Source organism: Phyllostomus discolor, chromosome 11 (assembly GCF_004126475.2).
Source record: "Phyllostomus discolor isolate MPI-MPIP mPhyDis1 chromosome 11, mPhyDis1.pri.v3, whole genome shotgun sequence".
NCBI lineage: Eukaryota > Metazoa > Chordata > Mammalia > Chiroptera > Phyllostomidae > Phyllostomus > Phyllostomus discolor.
The window spans coordinates 20,408,108-20,423,837 of record NC_040913.2 but is presented as its reverse complement, the minus strand read 5'-3'; the positions used below and the strand labels follow the sequence as shown (position 1 = coordinate 20,423,837).

The 15,730-nt window shown below is 38.3% G+C and overlaps 1 protein-coding gene across 13 annotated transcripts in view; it reads right to left on the bottom strand.

Moving 5' to 3' along the window:
- Positions 1-1,194: 1,194 nt before the first annotated feature.
- MYCBP2 (MYC binding protein 2) overlaps positions 1,195-15,730 on the bottom strand; it is a 262,494-nt gene continuing 247,958 nt past the window's right edge. For 8 of the 13 annotated variants that reach the window (XM_036011264.1, XM_036011258.1, XM_036011257.1 and 5 more), the window contains 8 exons: positions 14,572-14,675; positions 13,140-13,328; positions 12,284-12,391; positions 11,657-11,683; positions 10,919-11,128; positions 8,152-8,259; positions 5,124-5,289; positions 1,195-2,019 (listed from right to left, as the gene is read on the bottom strand). In XM_036011264.1, coding sequence (XP_035867157.1) covers positions 1,904-2,019; positions 5,124-5,289; positions 8,152-8,259; positions 10,919-11,128; positions 11,657-11,683; positions 12,284-12,391; positions 13,140-13,328; positions 14,572-14,675 — 1,028 coding nt within the window. In that variant the 3' untranslated portion in view covers positions 1,195-1,903. The remainder of the gene's footprint in view (positions 2,020-5,123; positions 5,290-8,151; positions 8,260-10,918; positions 11,129-11,656; positions 11,684-12,283; positions 12,392-13,139; positions 13,329-14,571; positions 14,676-15,730) is intronic. The other 5 variants (XM_036011265.1, XM_036011267.1, XM_036011266.1 and 2 more) reach the window with 1 other exon arrangement.

Genomic DNA, 15,730 nt, shown 5'->3' with positions numbered 1-15,730 from the left:
ACAGGTCCTGCCTGCGCCCCTTTCAGCGTGGCTTGGACCACCACAAGTGCTCTGAAGACAACCAATCACTGCTGCTCTCACACTGGGCAATTAAAAATGGCCTGCAACTTGACGGTGCTATTACACACTACAAAGGAAGTTTGTGTGCTCTTGAGAGATTTGAAAAGAAAGTAGTACCATTTCTTTACAGTGATGGTTCAGATGTATCTTACTTGGACAAAGGAGGACCTTCTGTACTGTTTCAAAGACCTCCCTTGCTCAGGAAGCCCATGTGCTTGAAGAGAGGATCCACAAACTGGGTCATGAAGAGATCAGTCTTCATGATCTTCACGTTTTTTCTTTTTTAAACAATAAGGCCTCCAACACTAGGAAAGTTAGACTACTCACAGTTCTATCATCTTCTAGAATTTTCTGTGTACATACTTTTTATCATGCCTTTCTCTACATCTCTGCCCCTTGAAATGCTAGTCTTCAAGATGCAGCTCTAATGACCTCTTAGCTACACCCTTCCCAACAAAAACAAAAAGCCATTAATAATGATCTTTCTAAATCCTGAAACACTTGGCTTGGACATTTTGATGAAATTTATTAGAACATTTTCTAAATAGTTATCTGTGCTCAGACTGGATTTTTATATTTTTAAGGTCCGCCAAGGCACAGGTTATTTTAAATTTCTCACAAATGCTTAGCAAATATTAATAATGGCTACTGTTAAATTAATTTACATATTTCCAACAGAAGAAATTTAGGATAAAACCCAGCAAAACTTTAGCCAGTCTCGTGAAGTAAATATAACCTGATTTTATGATGAGTCATAAACAAATAATTTGGCAACTTTATGGGTTAGCTATTAAAAAAAATCACACTGTATTCTGTAGCAAATAAAGAGAAGACTAGTGATTTTGTTAATTACTTTATAAAAGTTCTAAAAGGTACTGGTTAATAAGGTAGAGACTGGTCACTTCCCTAAATGGTTTCCTCTGTTTGGCACGTGTCTGTTTAATGCGTACAGCTTCTACTCGTGTGTGATTAGAACTCCAACATTGCACTTCATCGCCACTCTTATTTTTCCTCACAGTTATACAAGTAATGATTGTGCTGTGTTACTACCTTTCTTTCCAAGGAAAACTGGAGTTTTAGACCTTAAAGATGTTTAAATGTTGTTTCTCAAGCAACACCTTACACAGTTGTTATGCTTTATCACTGTATAAAAATGCACAGTGGTTTATTGACATGTACATTCCGATGTGTTTACAGCTGCAGGGTAATGAGGCACACTCAGTATTGCACTTCATTAAAATTTCAGGCTCAAACTTAACCTAGAAGTTTAAATGAAACTGCATTTGTAATTTAATAATTCTTATAGAGGACAAACATTGAATATCTTTATATACAGTGTAATACTTATTACATTTATATGCCATCCTAACACAATTTTTTAAATAACAGTCTAAGAAATAAACCAGAATATTCTTCTTTTTATCCCCACCCGTGATGCAATTGTACAGGATTACAAAAAGGCAGTATACAATAAACAATGATTTTTTTCCTTTTTCTGCTTGAAAGCCAGCATCATTCTTAGTCCGTGGACATGGTGATTCTTTTTATGTCAATTATCTATAAATGTCCAATGCCTCACAGGCCAATGACGGTAATGGCCACATGCAAACACCTCACAAGTCTGATGTCTTGGCTCAAAGAAAATAAACCAAAATAATGGGGAAACTTTCCATAGCAAGAATTATGTACACGGTATTTGGCATCCTTCTTGCACTGTGAATGGTTCATTTTCATGGATGTAAAAATGGTCCCGTCCTTATCCTGAGCAGAGTTTAAACTTTACCACATCCGGTTAGAGGATGAAGGCAACTTTTCTCTCCACAGACACAGGAATCTGAGTGTTTTAAAAAGTGTGAGCATTTCTGCACACTCCACAACCCAGAGCAAACTCTTCCCCGGTGGGTGGATGAACAACATGGAGTGGACATTCAGTTCCTTCTAACTGTTTGCCTTTGGGACCTGTATAAATTTTGAAGGAGACAAAAGAATACAATTCAAAATATATACACATACAAACCTAATGTAAATATAAATCACTGGTAAATTATTCAAAGGATAATATAACAATGGTTATGCAAATAAAAAATTAAAAAATTTTTTCCTAACTGCACAAGTAAAAGTGTCCCCATAAAAAACTCAACATCCCAGGTATATATATAGAAGAAGGTAGGTGGTCACTTACTTGCAACATCCTGCCTCGAGGTAGCCACTAAAAGCTACAGATCATTTTCTATTAATATGTGCACTTGGTTTATCATTTTAAAGCAAAGAGCAATGAACAAAAATGGCCACAAAAATCCTTCAATTTAGTCTAGCAGGAAATTGTTCTAGATGAGAAAATACAGACTCTTGTATAAAACTTTTTTTCCATGTAGTAATAGATTTAAATGTAACCATGCCATGTTACTCTTTCATCTCCTTTGAAAAAAAAGACACACACTGATAAAATGGGAAGACTGGTTACTAGTGTTTTTCTGAAAAGCAGGTAGGAGGGCAATTAGTAGGAAAATGAAAATTAATCATCTTAGAAGTATTAACAAAAATGGAACATAATCTGGAAGAAACACTCTGGGAAAGATAAACTTGTAGACAATAATAAAATAAACTAGGTTTAAAGCATACAAAAAATCATACTTTTCAACCATCCATTATTTAAAAGACTGGTCATGGTCATGTGCACCAGCATCCTGGCACCAGGAAATGTTTTGGAAGGGAATGGGCAGAGGGATGATCACTGCCTTCTTAACCCAGACTCTTGTTTTCATATATTATTTAAAATCAATGGGTTGGTGGTAATTAGAGAATCAGTCCTTCTGTCTTTCTAAGTAAATTGCATGGCCCCCTTCCCTGCTGATTTCACTGTGCATTCTCCTTTAATTCTCTTCCACTTTTCTGAACGAATGGATGAGTTAGAGGAATGTGTGAGACAGAAAAAGCACACCTCAATCTAAGGGTATAGTCTTAGGCCAGCTATTTGGCTTCTCTCGGCCTTAATTTTCCATTTGTAAACCAGGGGAGGGGGAAAATACTCTCTACCTTATAGGCTGTAAAAATTCAGTGAGAAAACATATGTGAAAATGCCCAGGATCGATGTCAGTTCCTTCCTTCCTGCCATCTCCCCGACTCCTCTCCCGCCTCATTCCTGTGGTTCCCAAGTGCTCAGAGGACAAAGTCCTTTGTGTGGGCTGACCTGGACGATCACGTGAATGTGCAAGGGGAGGCCTCACTTTGGCCTGGCCTGGCCTTTTCCTCTCAGTGACTGCCCACCACTGTGTGCTCTGCAATGCTTGTTTCATTACTAGCTGACTTCTTTTTTGTTTTCAGTATTTTTTTTAAGATAGAAGAAACTTTTTCTCACTGAATAAAATTTGGATGTTCCCTGATGCCTCTAAACTTCCTCTAAACTTCCTCAACTAGAACTTGGTTATTTATCTCCCAAGCTCTTCTGTGCCAAAAGGCCAGGAAGCAAGAATGACTTTCCAGGCTCTCATTTATTTCCAGGCCACTAACCTACTTTCATTCCATAATCCCTTTTCCCTTCAAGCTCAAATGAGCTAGAACACTGCCCGACCCTTTCTGTTCGCTGACCTCCAGACCGCCACCCCCTCCTGCAAATGATGATGGCTCACAGTTCCACTCGGGACATTACCTTACACACTATAGCCCCACATTATCCTGAGCTTGCTTCCTTCCAAGTCCACTACATCTACTTTTCTTAAAAGGTTTTTAGAAATGGAACAGCGTTTAACAATTTTTATTTGATACAAGCAAATAGCAAAAAATAGCCTTACATTAAAAAAAAAAACCAACCCTCTTTATTTTACTGTCTTTACTTTTGAAGAGATAATGCATCTCTCTCATAGTTTAAAAACTAGGAAGAAGCCACTTTCCCCATCTTTCCCCCATATTCCCTGTTTTCCCCCAAGGTTAACCAATTTTATTAATTTCTTATGTATCTTTCCAGTGCTTTTATACAAATATAAACAAATATATAGTCATTTCCTCCTTTCTTACAAAGGCAGCATAACATATACACTCTTTTATCATTTGAATTTTCACTTAATATGATCTCCTATAGATCTTTCCATATCAGTACGTAGAAATTCCATCCTCAATAAAATAAGTCACCTTCCACCCTGGATACTTGTATAGTGTATGCATTTTTATTATTACAAGCAATGCTGCAGTAAATAACTTGCACATTTTTCCTTGTTTATTCTCTCCACACATGTAGGCATATCCCCGGAAGTGAGGCTGTTGGAGGGTGCATGTGTTTGCAATTTTGAGAGCCACCACAGGGTACACCACGTGCAGTCTGATAAGCAACAGATGAGAGGGTGCGTTGCCCAGCTTTAACAACACTGTATATTCTGTATATTGTGGTGTTCGTGCTTTTGTATGCATTTTCACAAATTTCAGATACATCCTATGGAAAATTCTCTTCCACGGTCACACTCACCCCCTCTTCCCCTTCTCTCACTTCCATTAAGCCTGTTATCCCACCTCACTGTGATCGCCAGCCTCCTGACTGCTTCCAAATTTCCAGTTTCTTTTTCATTTCATATTGACTTTTTCTCAGCCTGACTTCCACAGATAATCATTTCTCCTGTATTTTCAGTGGCTTCTTAAATTCCCTTGGCTTTCTGATGCTCACTACACACTGCCAGTTTCCAGTCATTCTAGATTAAATCACTTGTCTATTTTATGGTTCCAGGCTTCTTAAAAAAGAAACTACAAAATCTCTTTAAATGGTTCTGTTATCCATTATGATTTCAAACTTCACACGGCCCTTTAGTGCTAAACAGCAATCCTTTCACAAATCGTTAGTGGACTTCCTTCTTAGCCCCCAAGCAATCCGCTCCCTTCTAGCTCCTCACTCCTCACTCGTGGTGAGGGTCTTACTTTCTACTTGACTCGGAAAGTCAGAAGTTCATAAGAGCTGAACCTTTGGATTCTTTAGGGGAGTCTGAGCTGAGTTTCTGCCACTTGCCACAGAGTGTTCCTATGTAATCATTCAATGAAGCTAGACACCATGATCACACGTGAGAAGATTAACAGCGTACCTGCAGGACAGTGTGGTAGTTCCTCCTTAGGAATGCTCGTCATCCTTTGAAAATCATCGTGACAAGCATTACAAAAATGTGTCGTTCCAAAACAGAAAAAGACAGCCACCGAGCAGCAGTAGCGACATTTATACTCCAAGAAGTCTGTGCCATGTTTCGGACACATCTATAGCAAAAGAAAACAGACACAAGATTACAGCGCGTGTCTGTAATTATTTCAATTACACTTAAGATAGTCATATATATAACTCAGTGATTCATATTTTAGGAGTATACACAGCTCTAAAAATATATTGAAAATTGATGATATACAACATTAAAAAACAACAACAAATGTGTGGCTTTGCCCAAAGGATCTGGACAAGCCTGTTTCTAATCCCAGTTTCATCATAGCTAATTTCATTTATAAGTTAGCCCCTTAATTTCCTTGTGAATGTCTTCTAGTAGCCAAATTATAAAATGAAGATTTCATGGAAGAGGGGAAAATCTAAAAGTGTGACTGTAGGTTTAAGAAAATAAAATAAGTACACTTATTAATTGTTGAAATATGGTGATTATTTCATGGGAGACAAAATTATAAAATGCAAATCCCATCTAAAATAAATAACATATATGAAATAATTTGCAAATAATTTGAAAGTGTGGAAAACCTGCTATACCACTTCTACCATCCTTGGTTATATTATTATTTTTTAAAAAAAAATAGAAGGGGCTTCCAGTCAAGATAGAGGTGCAGGTACACATGGCTTGCTTCCTGTACAACCACAGCAAAAATTACAACTAGACTACAAAACAAATATCACCCAGAGTCGTCAGGAAACTGAGCTGTATGCAAGTTCAACAACCAAGGAACTGAAGAAGACATACTCATTCGGATGGGTAGGAAGGGCAGAGAAGCTCGGAGAGGTGCAGGCACACAGAGAGGCACAAAGATTGCAAACAGGTGGTCTCTACACCCACACGTGGTGGCTAAAACTTGGAAAGGATACCTGGAGTGAGGGACCCCAGCCCCACACAGACCACCCAGCCCAAGGCTCCTGTGCAAGGAAGATAGGTATCCATAACTTCTGGCTGTAAAAACCAGTGGGGGTTGGGGTAGTGGAAGAAACTGTGGGATTCTCAGAAATCTCCCCTTGAAGGGCCCGCAACAGACTCAGGACTTACACAGACTCACTCCCTCTGGGCTTCAGCACCAGGGCAACAGCGGGAAGGGCACCAGTGGCATACAGGGAGAAAATGAGGTGTGTGGCATCAGGGCAGAGGCCAGGCAGCAGCACTATCCCCTCTCTGAACCCTCCTCCACACAGAGCCACAGCGTAGTGATGTGGGTTGCCCCACCCTGGTGATTACCTACGGCTCCACCCCATCCAACTTACAGGTGTGTTTTTTTTTCTCTTTCTTTTTCTTTTTCTTTTTTTTTGCTCTTCTACAGTAGGCCATGCTACTAAGACAGGGAGTTAAAGCAACTCTACCTAATACACAGAAACAAACACAGGGAGGCTGCCAAAATAAGGAGACTTTGTCTCAATATGGCCCAAATGAAAGAAGAGAACAAAACCCTAGAGAAAGAACTAAATGAAATAGAGATAAGCAATCTATCAGATGTAGAGTTCAAAACAGGTTATTAGGATGCTCAAGGTACTTCATCAGCATAGAAAACTCATTGGGTACTTCAACAGCATAGAAAAGACCCAAGAAGAAATGAAGGTTGCACTAAGTGAAATAAAGAAAAATTTACAGGGAACCAATAGTGGAGTGGATTGAAGCCAAGAATCAAATCAATGATCTGGGACATAAGGAAGAAAAAAACATTCAATCAGAATAGCCAGAAGAAAAAAAGAATAAAAAAAATGAGGATAGGCTAAGGAGCCTCTGGGATGTCTTCAAACATGCCAACATTCAAATTATAGGGGTGCCAGAAGGAGAAGAGAAAAGAACAAGAAATTGAAAACTTACTTATAATGAAAGAAAACTTCCCTAATTTGGTAAAGGAAATAGACATACAAGTCCAGGAAGCACAGAGAGTGCCAAACAAGATGCATGCAAAGAGGACCACACCAAGACACATTATAAATAAAATGCCCAAGGTTAAAGATGAAGAGAGAATCTTAAAAAGAGCAAGAGAAAAGCAGATAGTTACCTACAAAGGAGTTCCCATAAAACTGTCAGATGATTTCTCAAAAGAAACTTTGCATGCTAGAAAAGACTGGCAAGAAGCATTCAAAGTAAAAAACAAGGACCTACAACCTAGATTACTCTATCCAGCGAAACTATCATTTAGAATTGGAGGGCAGATAAAGTCCTTCCCAAAGTAAAGATAAAGGAGTTCATCATCACCAAATCATTATTATCTAAAATGTTAAAGGGACTTATTTAAGAAAAAGATAAAAACTATGAACATTAAAATGGCAATAAATCCACAACTATCAGCAACTGAATCTAGAAACAAACTAAACAAACATGTAGAACAGAAACAGATACATAGATATGGAGGGTTATCACTTAGGAGGGGGTGGGAGGAGAAGGGGGAAAATGTGCAGAGATTAAGAAGTACAAATTGTGCCCTGACTGATGTAGCTCAGTGGATTGAGTGTGGGCTGCAAACCAAAGAGTTGCCAGTTCAATTCCCAGTCAGGGCACATGCCTGGGTTGCAGGCCAGGTCCCTAGTGTGGGGGCCATGTGAGAGGCAATCACACATATTTCTCTTCCTCTCTTTCTCTTTCCCTTCCCCCCTTTAAAAATAAATACAAATATGTTATTAAAAAAAAGAAGTACAAATTGTTAAGTAGAAGACAGACGGGGGATGTTAATAACTATAGGAAATGGAGAAGTCAAAAAACTTCTATGCACAACCCATGGACATGAATTAAGAGGAGGGACTGCTGGAGGAAATGGGGAGGTATTGGGTGGAGGGGGCAAAGGGGGAAAAACTGGGACAACTGTAATAGCATAATCAGTAAGATATACTAACAAAAGAGAACTTTCGTGTTTCTAAACTGTCCTTTCTACTAAAAATGTTCTACCCACCTGAGCCCTGGACACGTCAGAACAGGCACCACAAATGAGCTCTCTGGGATCATAGTCGTCCCCTTGTCCAGCCTCGGCATCACAGCGAGCTTCGCCACCAAAGTATGCCTAGAGACAAAAGTATCGAGATTAGGGCAGGAAAAAAACTCTGCCATGGGAGACGCAGTCTGGGTGAGGTGGCAGTGAGATCAGGACGGCTTAGGAAACACTGTTGTCTGGGAGGCGCTCCCTTGCACAGTCGAGTGGGTGCTCACACCGCTGCCTGTAGGGCAGATCAGGGTGAGAATTAAAGCTTCGGCTCTGCAGTTCTGGAATGGAGTCGTGCGCACGGTAGGAGTTCAAACATTGTACCTGTCAGAGCAAAGTAACAAAAGATTGCACAGTCGTCCAAAAACATATCAAAACAGGATATTAAGTAGTAAAGAGAAACTGCTTTTTCAGGGCAAAGTTGGAAGAGTTTTTCATCATTTTGAAAGAGGTAATAACATCTTCCTTTTCACTGCACTAAAAAATATCCTTAGAACTCCTCCAATTTTAATCTACAGAACAAAAAATATGCCTAAAGTAAATTTTAATACAGAATTATAATACTCAGGCTAATGGAAAAGAAAAAATCAATTTTAACCACACAAAAATTTAAAAAAAGCAAAGACAGATTTGGTAATTCTGTTCAGAATACTGCTCATATTTATGAAGCTATACTATATGCAAGAACTGATCAGTATCCATTATAGATACTTGAGTAAAGGAAACTACTGTAACAAATGATTTAACTGAATTTGCTCTGGACACAAAATAAATGAGGTCAATTATAATTGGGGCAATCTACATGCACATGTCCCATAGCCAAAAAAGCTATGTCCATAATTGAAGATAAACAAGATGAGTCAATATCATCTGTACTAGAAAAACAGGTCAAAAGACAGGCTCCATTGATTCAGAGGTTATTAAATGGTCATCTACTAGCTAAATTTGGCCTCAGAAATATTTCATTTGTTCTGGGGTCTATTCCAGCTGTTTTACTTTTCTAGATCCCCTGCTTGCCTTCCCGGACATCCTTGTGGTGGAACAATATTCATTTATGATGTTTAGTACATTAAACACACAGAAATAATGTTTTGTTATTTGGAACAATACAATTCACAAATACACAGTATTGGTCTTGTGTGTGTGTGTGTGTGTCTGCCTGCCTTTCTGGCTACCATCTATCTTTCCATTCATTATCAGTATTTTCTCTTTGCTATACTGGGAAACCATGCATCTTTCATTTATTAATTCCTTTGTTCACTTATTCATTTTCTAATTAAGTCAGTGTCTAATCAGTGCCAAGTACTGAAGACAGGGGAATTCAAAAACAGTCTTTGTCCTCATGGAACTTACCAAGTGGGGTCCAGAGACAAGTGAACCAGTAATCATGCTTCAGAATAGTGAGTGCTACGGTGGACACATGCCAGACATCGACATCATGTGGTGGTGGCGGGTAGGTGTGGGCACGTTACAGAGGAGGTGAAACCTGATCTGAACCCACAAGTGTGACAGACTTGGCTTTGTGTGTGAGCATGTGTGCAGGGTGGGTGGCAGGTGAGAGTAAAATGCAGAGCAGGTAGAGAAGAGCATTTCATGAAGAGAAATCACCTATGCGATTTTTGTAGCAGAGGGTGCAAATGGCAGCATATTAGGGCATGAGATGAAGGGTGGACTGGGCTACAGGATTATGAGAACAGTGACACACTCAGATTTGAGAAATACTAATCTATGAGTAGCAGCGTAAGTATAAAGGATGGCATGGAACAGTTAGGAGCTCCACAGAAGGAGTTTAGTAAGAAGGCTGCTATAGGTGGACAGCTCTGGGGGAGGTTTGGGAGAGGGTGGGTGGAGGGATTGAGCCAAAAAAAAAAAAAAAAAAAAAAAGAGAGAGAGAGAGAGAAAGAACTCCTGGACATGAAAAAGGAAAAAAAAAAACGAGGAAAAAAAAAGGAGGCTGTGATAATTACCAAAGAAAATCATTAGGGTTGCTGAAGATGTCATAGGAGGGGGAAAAAAACCCCCCAAAACTTAAGAGAGATTTAAAGGCAGAATTGCAAGGACTTTGGAAATTAACACTGGAGATTGACAGCGAGTCAAAGTTGAATGGAATACTGCACATATGAACTCTGAAGTATCTGTGAGACATCCAAATGTCTGAAAGGCTACTGAATATTTGTATCTAAATCTCAAAAATTTTGGAAGGTCATAATATTACAGGTGGTCAGCAAAGGCAAGGGTGCACAGGAGGTCACCAAAGATAAGGAGGAACCATTAGGCAAGGATGGAGAGCTGGGAAATATGAAAGTGGCAGGTGAACAAAAGGGAACCCTGGGAGGGAGTTAAAGACAAAGGACTAGAGAGGGAGGAGAATAGTAAAGTGTTTTGCTGGAAGGCAAGGAAGTAAGGATTTAAGGAGGAAATGCCCAAAAGAGTCAAAAGGGTCAAAGTAAGAGAAGTTCATTCAAGAACCAACTGGGTTTGGCAAACAGGAGGTTATTACTGATGGGAAGCAGCTTGTGTACCGCAATATATCATGTTTTGGAAATAGTCTGCATAGGTTAAAAAATATCTCAAAACAAATTAAGTAAATAGATTCAACTTGAAACACAGTACCAAGTTTCTCATTTTAAACTTCAGATTTAAGATGTAAGAATAATTGAATATCAGTATACAATTCAACTTCTTAATCACATAGATAATCTCTAGTTCTTAAAAATTCTTAGTATAATTTATAGCATACCTTTCTGCATTTGTAGCAAACATAATATGCATATCTATTCATGGCATAGCCAGCTGGGTCATTATAAAATCTCACTCCAGGAGTTGTGATGGCTTCACTCTTATGCAGACCTTCATATTCCAATCGCATTAAGGCTTTTCTTCTGACATCCTCATAGAGTTCTTTTATTGGGTCAAGCAGGTCTTTTAATACTATATGATTGATTTTGTTCTGAAATTCAAAAAATAAACATCCTTTCAGAGAATCACTTATTAACTAAACAATGTGCACCAAAGTGCCAAGCACTGTGCTAGGAGATACCTAAAATTTTTCTAAATAAAATGCCATTTAAAAGTAATCTTACAAAGTCCTCACAAGCCCATATTTTCCCAGAGCAGGGAAAATGGAGGAAGTGAGGCGCAGAATGTGAAAGTTCCATTTTATTAGCTTCACATTCCTGAGTGTGGGGCGCATCTGCTGCTGCCTGGGCCGTGCTGGGGGGGGTAAGGTCACCTTGCCACCACAAAGAAGACACTCTTGTGCGTGCAGTGGCTCCTCGAAACTAGGGTAGAATATCAGGTGACAGGAATAGGCAGGTAGTATTTTCTGTACCACTTTCAAGTGCCATTTCTCAATGTGACCTTTTATTGGTGGCACCATATGAGTTGGGAAAGCAAATACTACAATCTTTTTGATTATTTCTCAGTTTAACTAAGCAATGATTATGTTGTCTTTCCATATCATACCCTATATACCAACCTGAAAATCTGAAGAAAATAGGGAGAACTAAATAGAAAAAAAAAGAAGATTAGAAAAGGCATTGCTAATCACATTCTTAAACAAAGGTTTTCTAAATAATTATTATTAGCTTGACAAAAGAACTTGCTACTTTGCTTATTACTATCTTGGTAGAGATGTTTGTCAAAAATCTTATTTTATCTGAGCTCTAAAAGAATCTGTCTTAATGGCACCGAAAGTTCGGGTTTCACTCTTTAATGCAGGTATCAGTACCTACAAGTGCCAGAGGCTCGTTCTTCTTTCTGGCAGTCACTCACTGTCATGTCACGTGACCCCAGCTCTCAGGGGACTTGAAAGCTGTGACACATGCCCTTCAATGCTTGGTGATGTCTAAATGAGTTATATAATGCATTATGTCTAATTTAACAAGCTTTCAATTGATAATTACTATTTTGAGATGCATTATACTAGATCTATAATATTCCCAGGTAGCACCCAATAAGGACAGCAGAAACTGATGGGGGATGGTAGTAAAAAAGTAAACTGAAAGGACACTGAGAGATACTGACACATTTATTCTGAAAGGTGAAAGACAAAGATAAAGATGAAAGCAGATTGAAAGTAGATAATTTCTGATCCTTTCCATACCTTGCAGATGGGACAAGATATAAATCCAAACGTTATCCTTGGACCAAGCCATCTGTTTTCCAAAACTCGCCGACAGCACTGTAAGTGGAATACGTGACTACAGTCCAGCTTAAAGAAAGAAGAGAGAAGGATATAAGCACATGCAGTAACAATAACACCAGCAACTGGCAGATTATTCATTGTATGTTGCTACTGAAAGCAGGTAAGAGAAAAATCAAGAAATTTAGTTCAATAAAATTTTAGCACTTTTCCACTATTTAGAAGGCATTAAGTAGATCTTCAGCTTCTCCCCGTTTTTTTAGCATACATATATCAATGCCATCTTATAGCAAGTAAGCTGGGTTAGGAAAAGTACAAAATTACTCAATTCTATACCTTATAAAAATAAGAGGAAACTACTAACTTAAAGATCTAAGATATATAAGAGAATATTACCTTGGAATCACAAGAACTAGAATTATAAAAAAGCGATGAGTGAAAGTAAAAAAGACTATATTTAGCAAATAATAACTTAAGTATTATTATTATAGATATATATATATATATTATATAGAGGCATACATCACTGCATCATTATGAATAGATCAGTTACATAATGTATTAAATACCACTCTGGGTTTTGAAAATTAAGAAGAGAGAAGTTACTGGCTTATCTACTTTTCATCCCTATGAACACTTTATACATCTATTACTTACTCAGGCTCACACAAATTACACATTACAACTAAACACACAAAATGTAAACAGAACCTAAGAGACAGAATCTTCTCTTTAATAAATTGGCAGGTATTAGTGGAACGCTGTCTACTGATGGTAACAGCCTAGCCGCATTCACTACATTAAAGGCTGGGACAACCTGGATGGCCGGTGCTGCCGAGAGCGCCTCGGTGAAGCATATCATGCACATGTCGTCCGCATCCTGCTTCAGGGCGGTGGCGGTTTTATCGCAGCCGTGCAGACAGGGCAGACAGTGCTCTTCGTTTTTCACACCTCCGCACGGATGGCCACAAGGGTGCGTCTTACTACAGGCTATCTTAGCGTATTCCTAGTAAAGATGAATTACAGTGGCACACAAAATATCAAAGAAGCACATATCCTGGTAATTATATACATTATACTCATTTTCCAAGGTACTTCCCACAGTAATTACATATTAGGGATAAGTTACAATAAAGTAATTTTTATTGTTTGAATGTAAATTAGGATTAACAAAGCCAGTTTTTCTTTTAATGTGATTAAAAAAATTTCACTCCACATAAAGGGAATACTGATAAAACATGAATTAGAAGTTTAATCTGCCCTGGCTGGCATAGCTCTGCCCTGGCTGCCATAGCTCAGTGGATTGAGCATGGGCTGCGAACCAAAGTGCCGCAGGTTCGATTCCCAGTCAGGGTACATTCCTGGGTTGCAGGCCATGACCCCCAGCAACCGCACATTGATGTTTCTCTCTCTATCTCCCTCCCTTCCCTCTCTAAAAATAAATAATAAAAAAAAAAGAAGTTTAATCTGTTATCATGCATAGCCATAAAGCAAAAAGTACTGACATACAATCTCCCAATCACTATCCACCTCCTTGCCAAAATGGGGATTAAAAAAAAAAATACAGATATCTTTCACTATTTGGGTACTATCCAAATTCTTGTTAACTAATTTGAGGAATCACAAATGTTTGAGCCCTGACCAGCATAGCTCAGTAGGTTTGGCACTGTTTTTCAGGGTAAAAGGTCACCAGTTCCACTCCTGGTCAGGGCACATGCCTGGCTTATGGGCCAGGTCCCAGGTTGCGGGCTTGCAAGGGGCAACCGATCAATGTTTCTCTCACACATCAATGTTTCTGATGTTTTCTTCCTCTCTTTCTCCCTCCCTCCCTATGCCCCGTAAAAAAATAAATAAATATAATCTTAAAAAATTTTTGAATAACATGGAATGGATACAGGTGTTTAAGACTAAAGAACTTTTGGATACTGGAAGTTAATCTTAGGAAAATAAGTGAACAAAATATGTATAATAGGCAAACAAAATACAATCCATAGATTTTTAACCATTTCTAGCACAAAAGTAAAGGTTAGATATGTATGCTGATTACAGTTGGGAAACACACAAAAAATACCTGGTTTGGGTTTGACTGCTTTGTCTGATCCATTCTCCAGCTCTGACAAAGCACTTAACTCTGGACATGGGTAATACCCTAACTTAGAAGACTGGAGTGGTGCTGAACTCAAACTCTTCCTTTCATGAAGGGAAAGGTGTCATGTGGGAATGCGTACCGCCCTTACGGGGACACTCACCTGGCAATCTGCATCAGAACAAACACTGCCAACAGCAGATAACTCTGTTCCACTTCTGGAACCACAGAAGCGGCATGCTTCTGAGCTACTTGTGGTGGGTTTGCCTAGGTCCAAGCAAAAAAAAAAAAAATCCTCCTTAAGAATGTTTTCTACATATTTTAATATAAATAATTTTTAAAAAAACAAGCAAACCAAGTTTGCATCAGATGCCATCACTGGGAAATCAGCCTGGCAGTTTTACAGGTGAAGGATTGTAAACTGCCCTAATTACAAAGTAAATACACACAAAAAAAGGGATCAGAAACTGAAGAGCTATATCTAAAGCCAAATGAATTTTTAACTGATTTACTTATACTTTTTTCAGTAAAAAGAATTAGACTGAACCTCTAGTCAACAGAGCAGGCTGAGCAGATATGGCAAGTCCCCCACTAAAAAAGCATAATACCAGACAAAATATAACAATAAAAATTAAATAAAAATACACAGAAGAAAGGGAAGTTTTAAGTGCCTTTTCACAATGGCAATAATTAAAAGGCACAGGAGAAAACTTCATCAGAGAATATAAAACTTGAAAACCAAAATTCCCGCCCAAGGAAGCAGAGATCATAGAGCAATTTGAAAAAAATTTAAAATTTAGTATCGCAGGTTTGATTCCCAGCCAGGGCACATGCCTGGGTTGCAGGCCATGGCCCCCAGCAACCGCACATTGATGTCTCTCTCTCTTTCTCCCTCCCTTCCCTCTCTAAAAATAAATAAATAAATCTTTAAAAAAAAAAAAAGAAAAAAATTTAAAATTCGAAATAAAGATCAAATAGATCCACAAAAACAAGAATAGAACAACACGAGAAAGAACAGAAAAATTTGAAAAATCTGTATCAAGATCATTTTTAAATATAGATACAAAATTCTAAGTAGTAATGTATTGAACTTAAAAATTTTTTTAAAAAGGACAGTTTATATTATGAATGCAATGATGGTTCAACATTAGAACATTTACTCATGTTACAGCATGGCCAGATAACAGGGAAAAAATCAGCTCTAAGAAAAAAAGACCATGCTCTTATAGCACGAAAAGTTACTCCTATCTAAAGTTAAATTTATTCAGGTTTACACCTAATTCCAACATCAGAAATTTGTGTCAGTCAAATGGCAGATGACA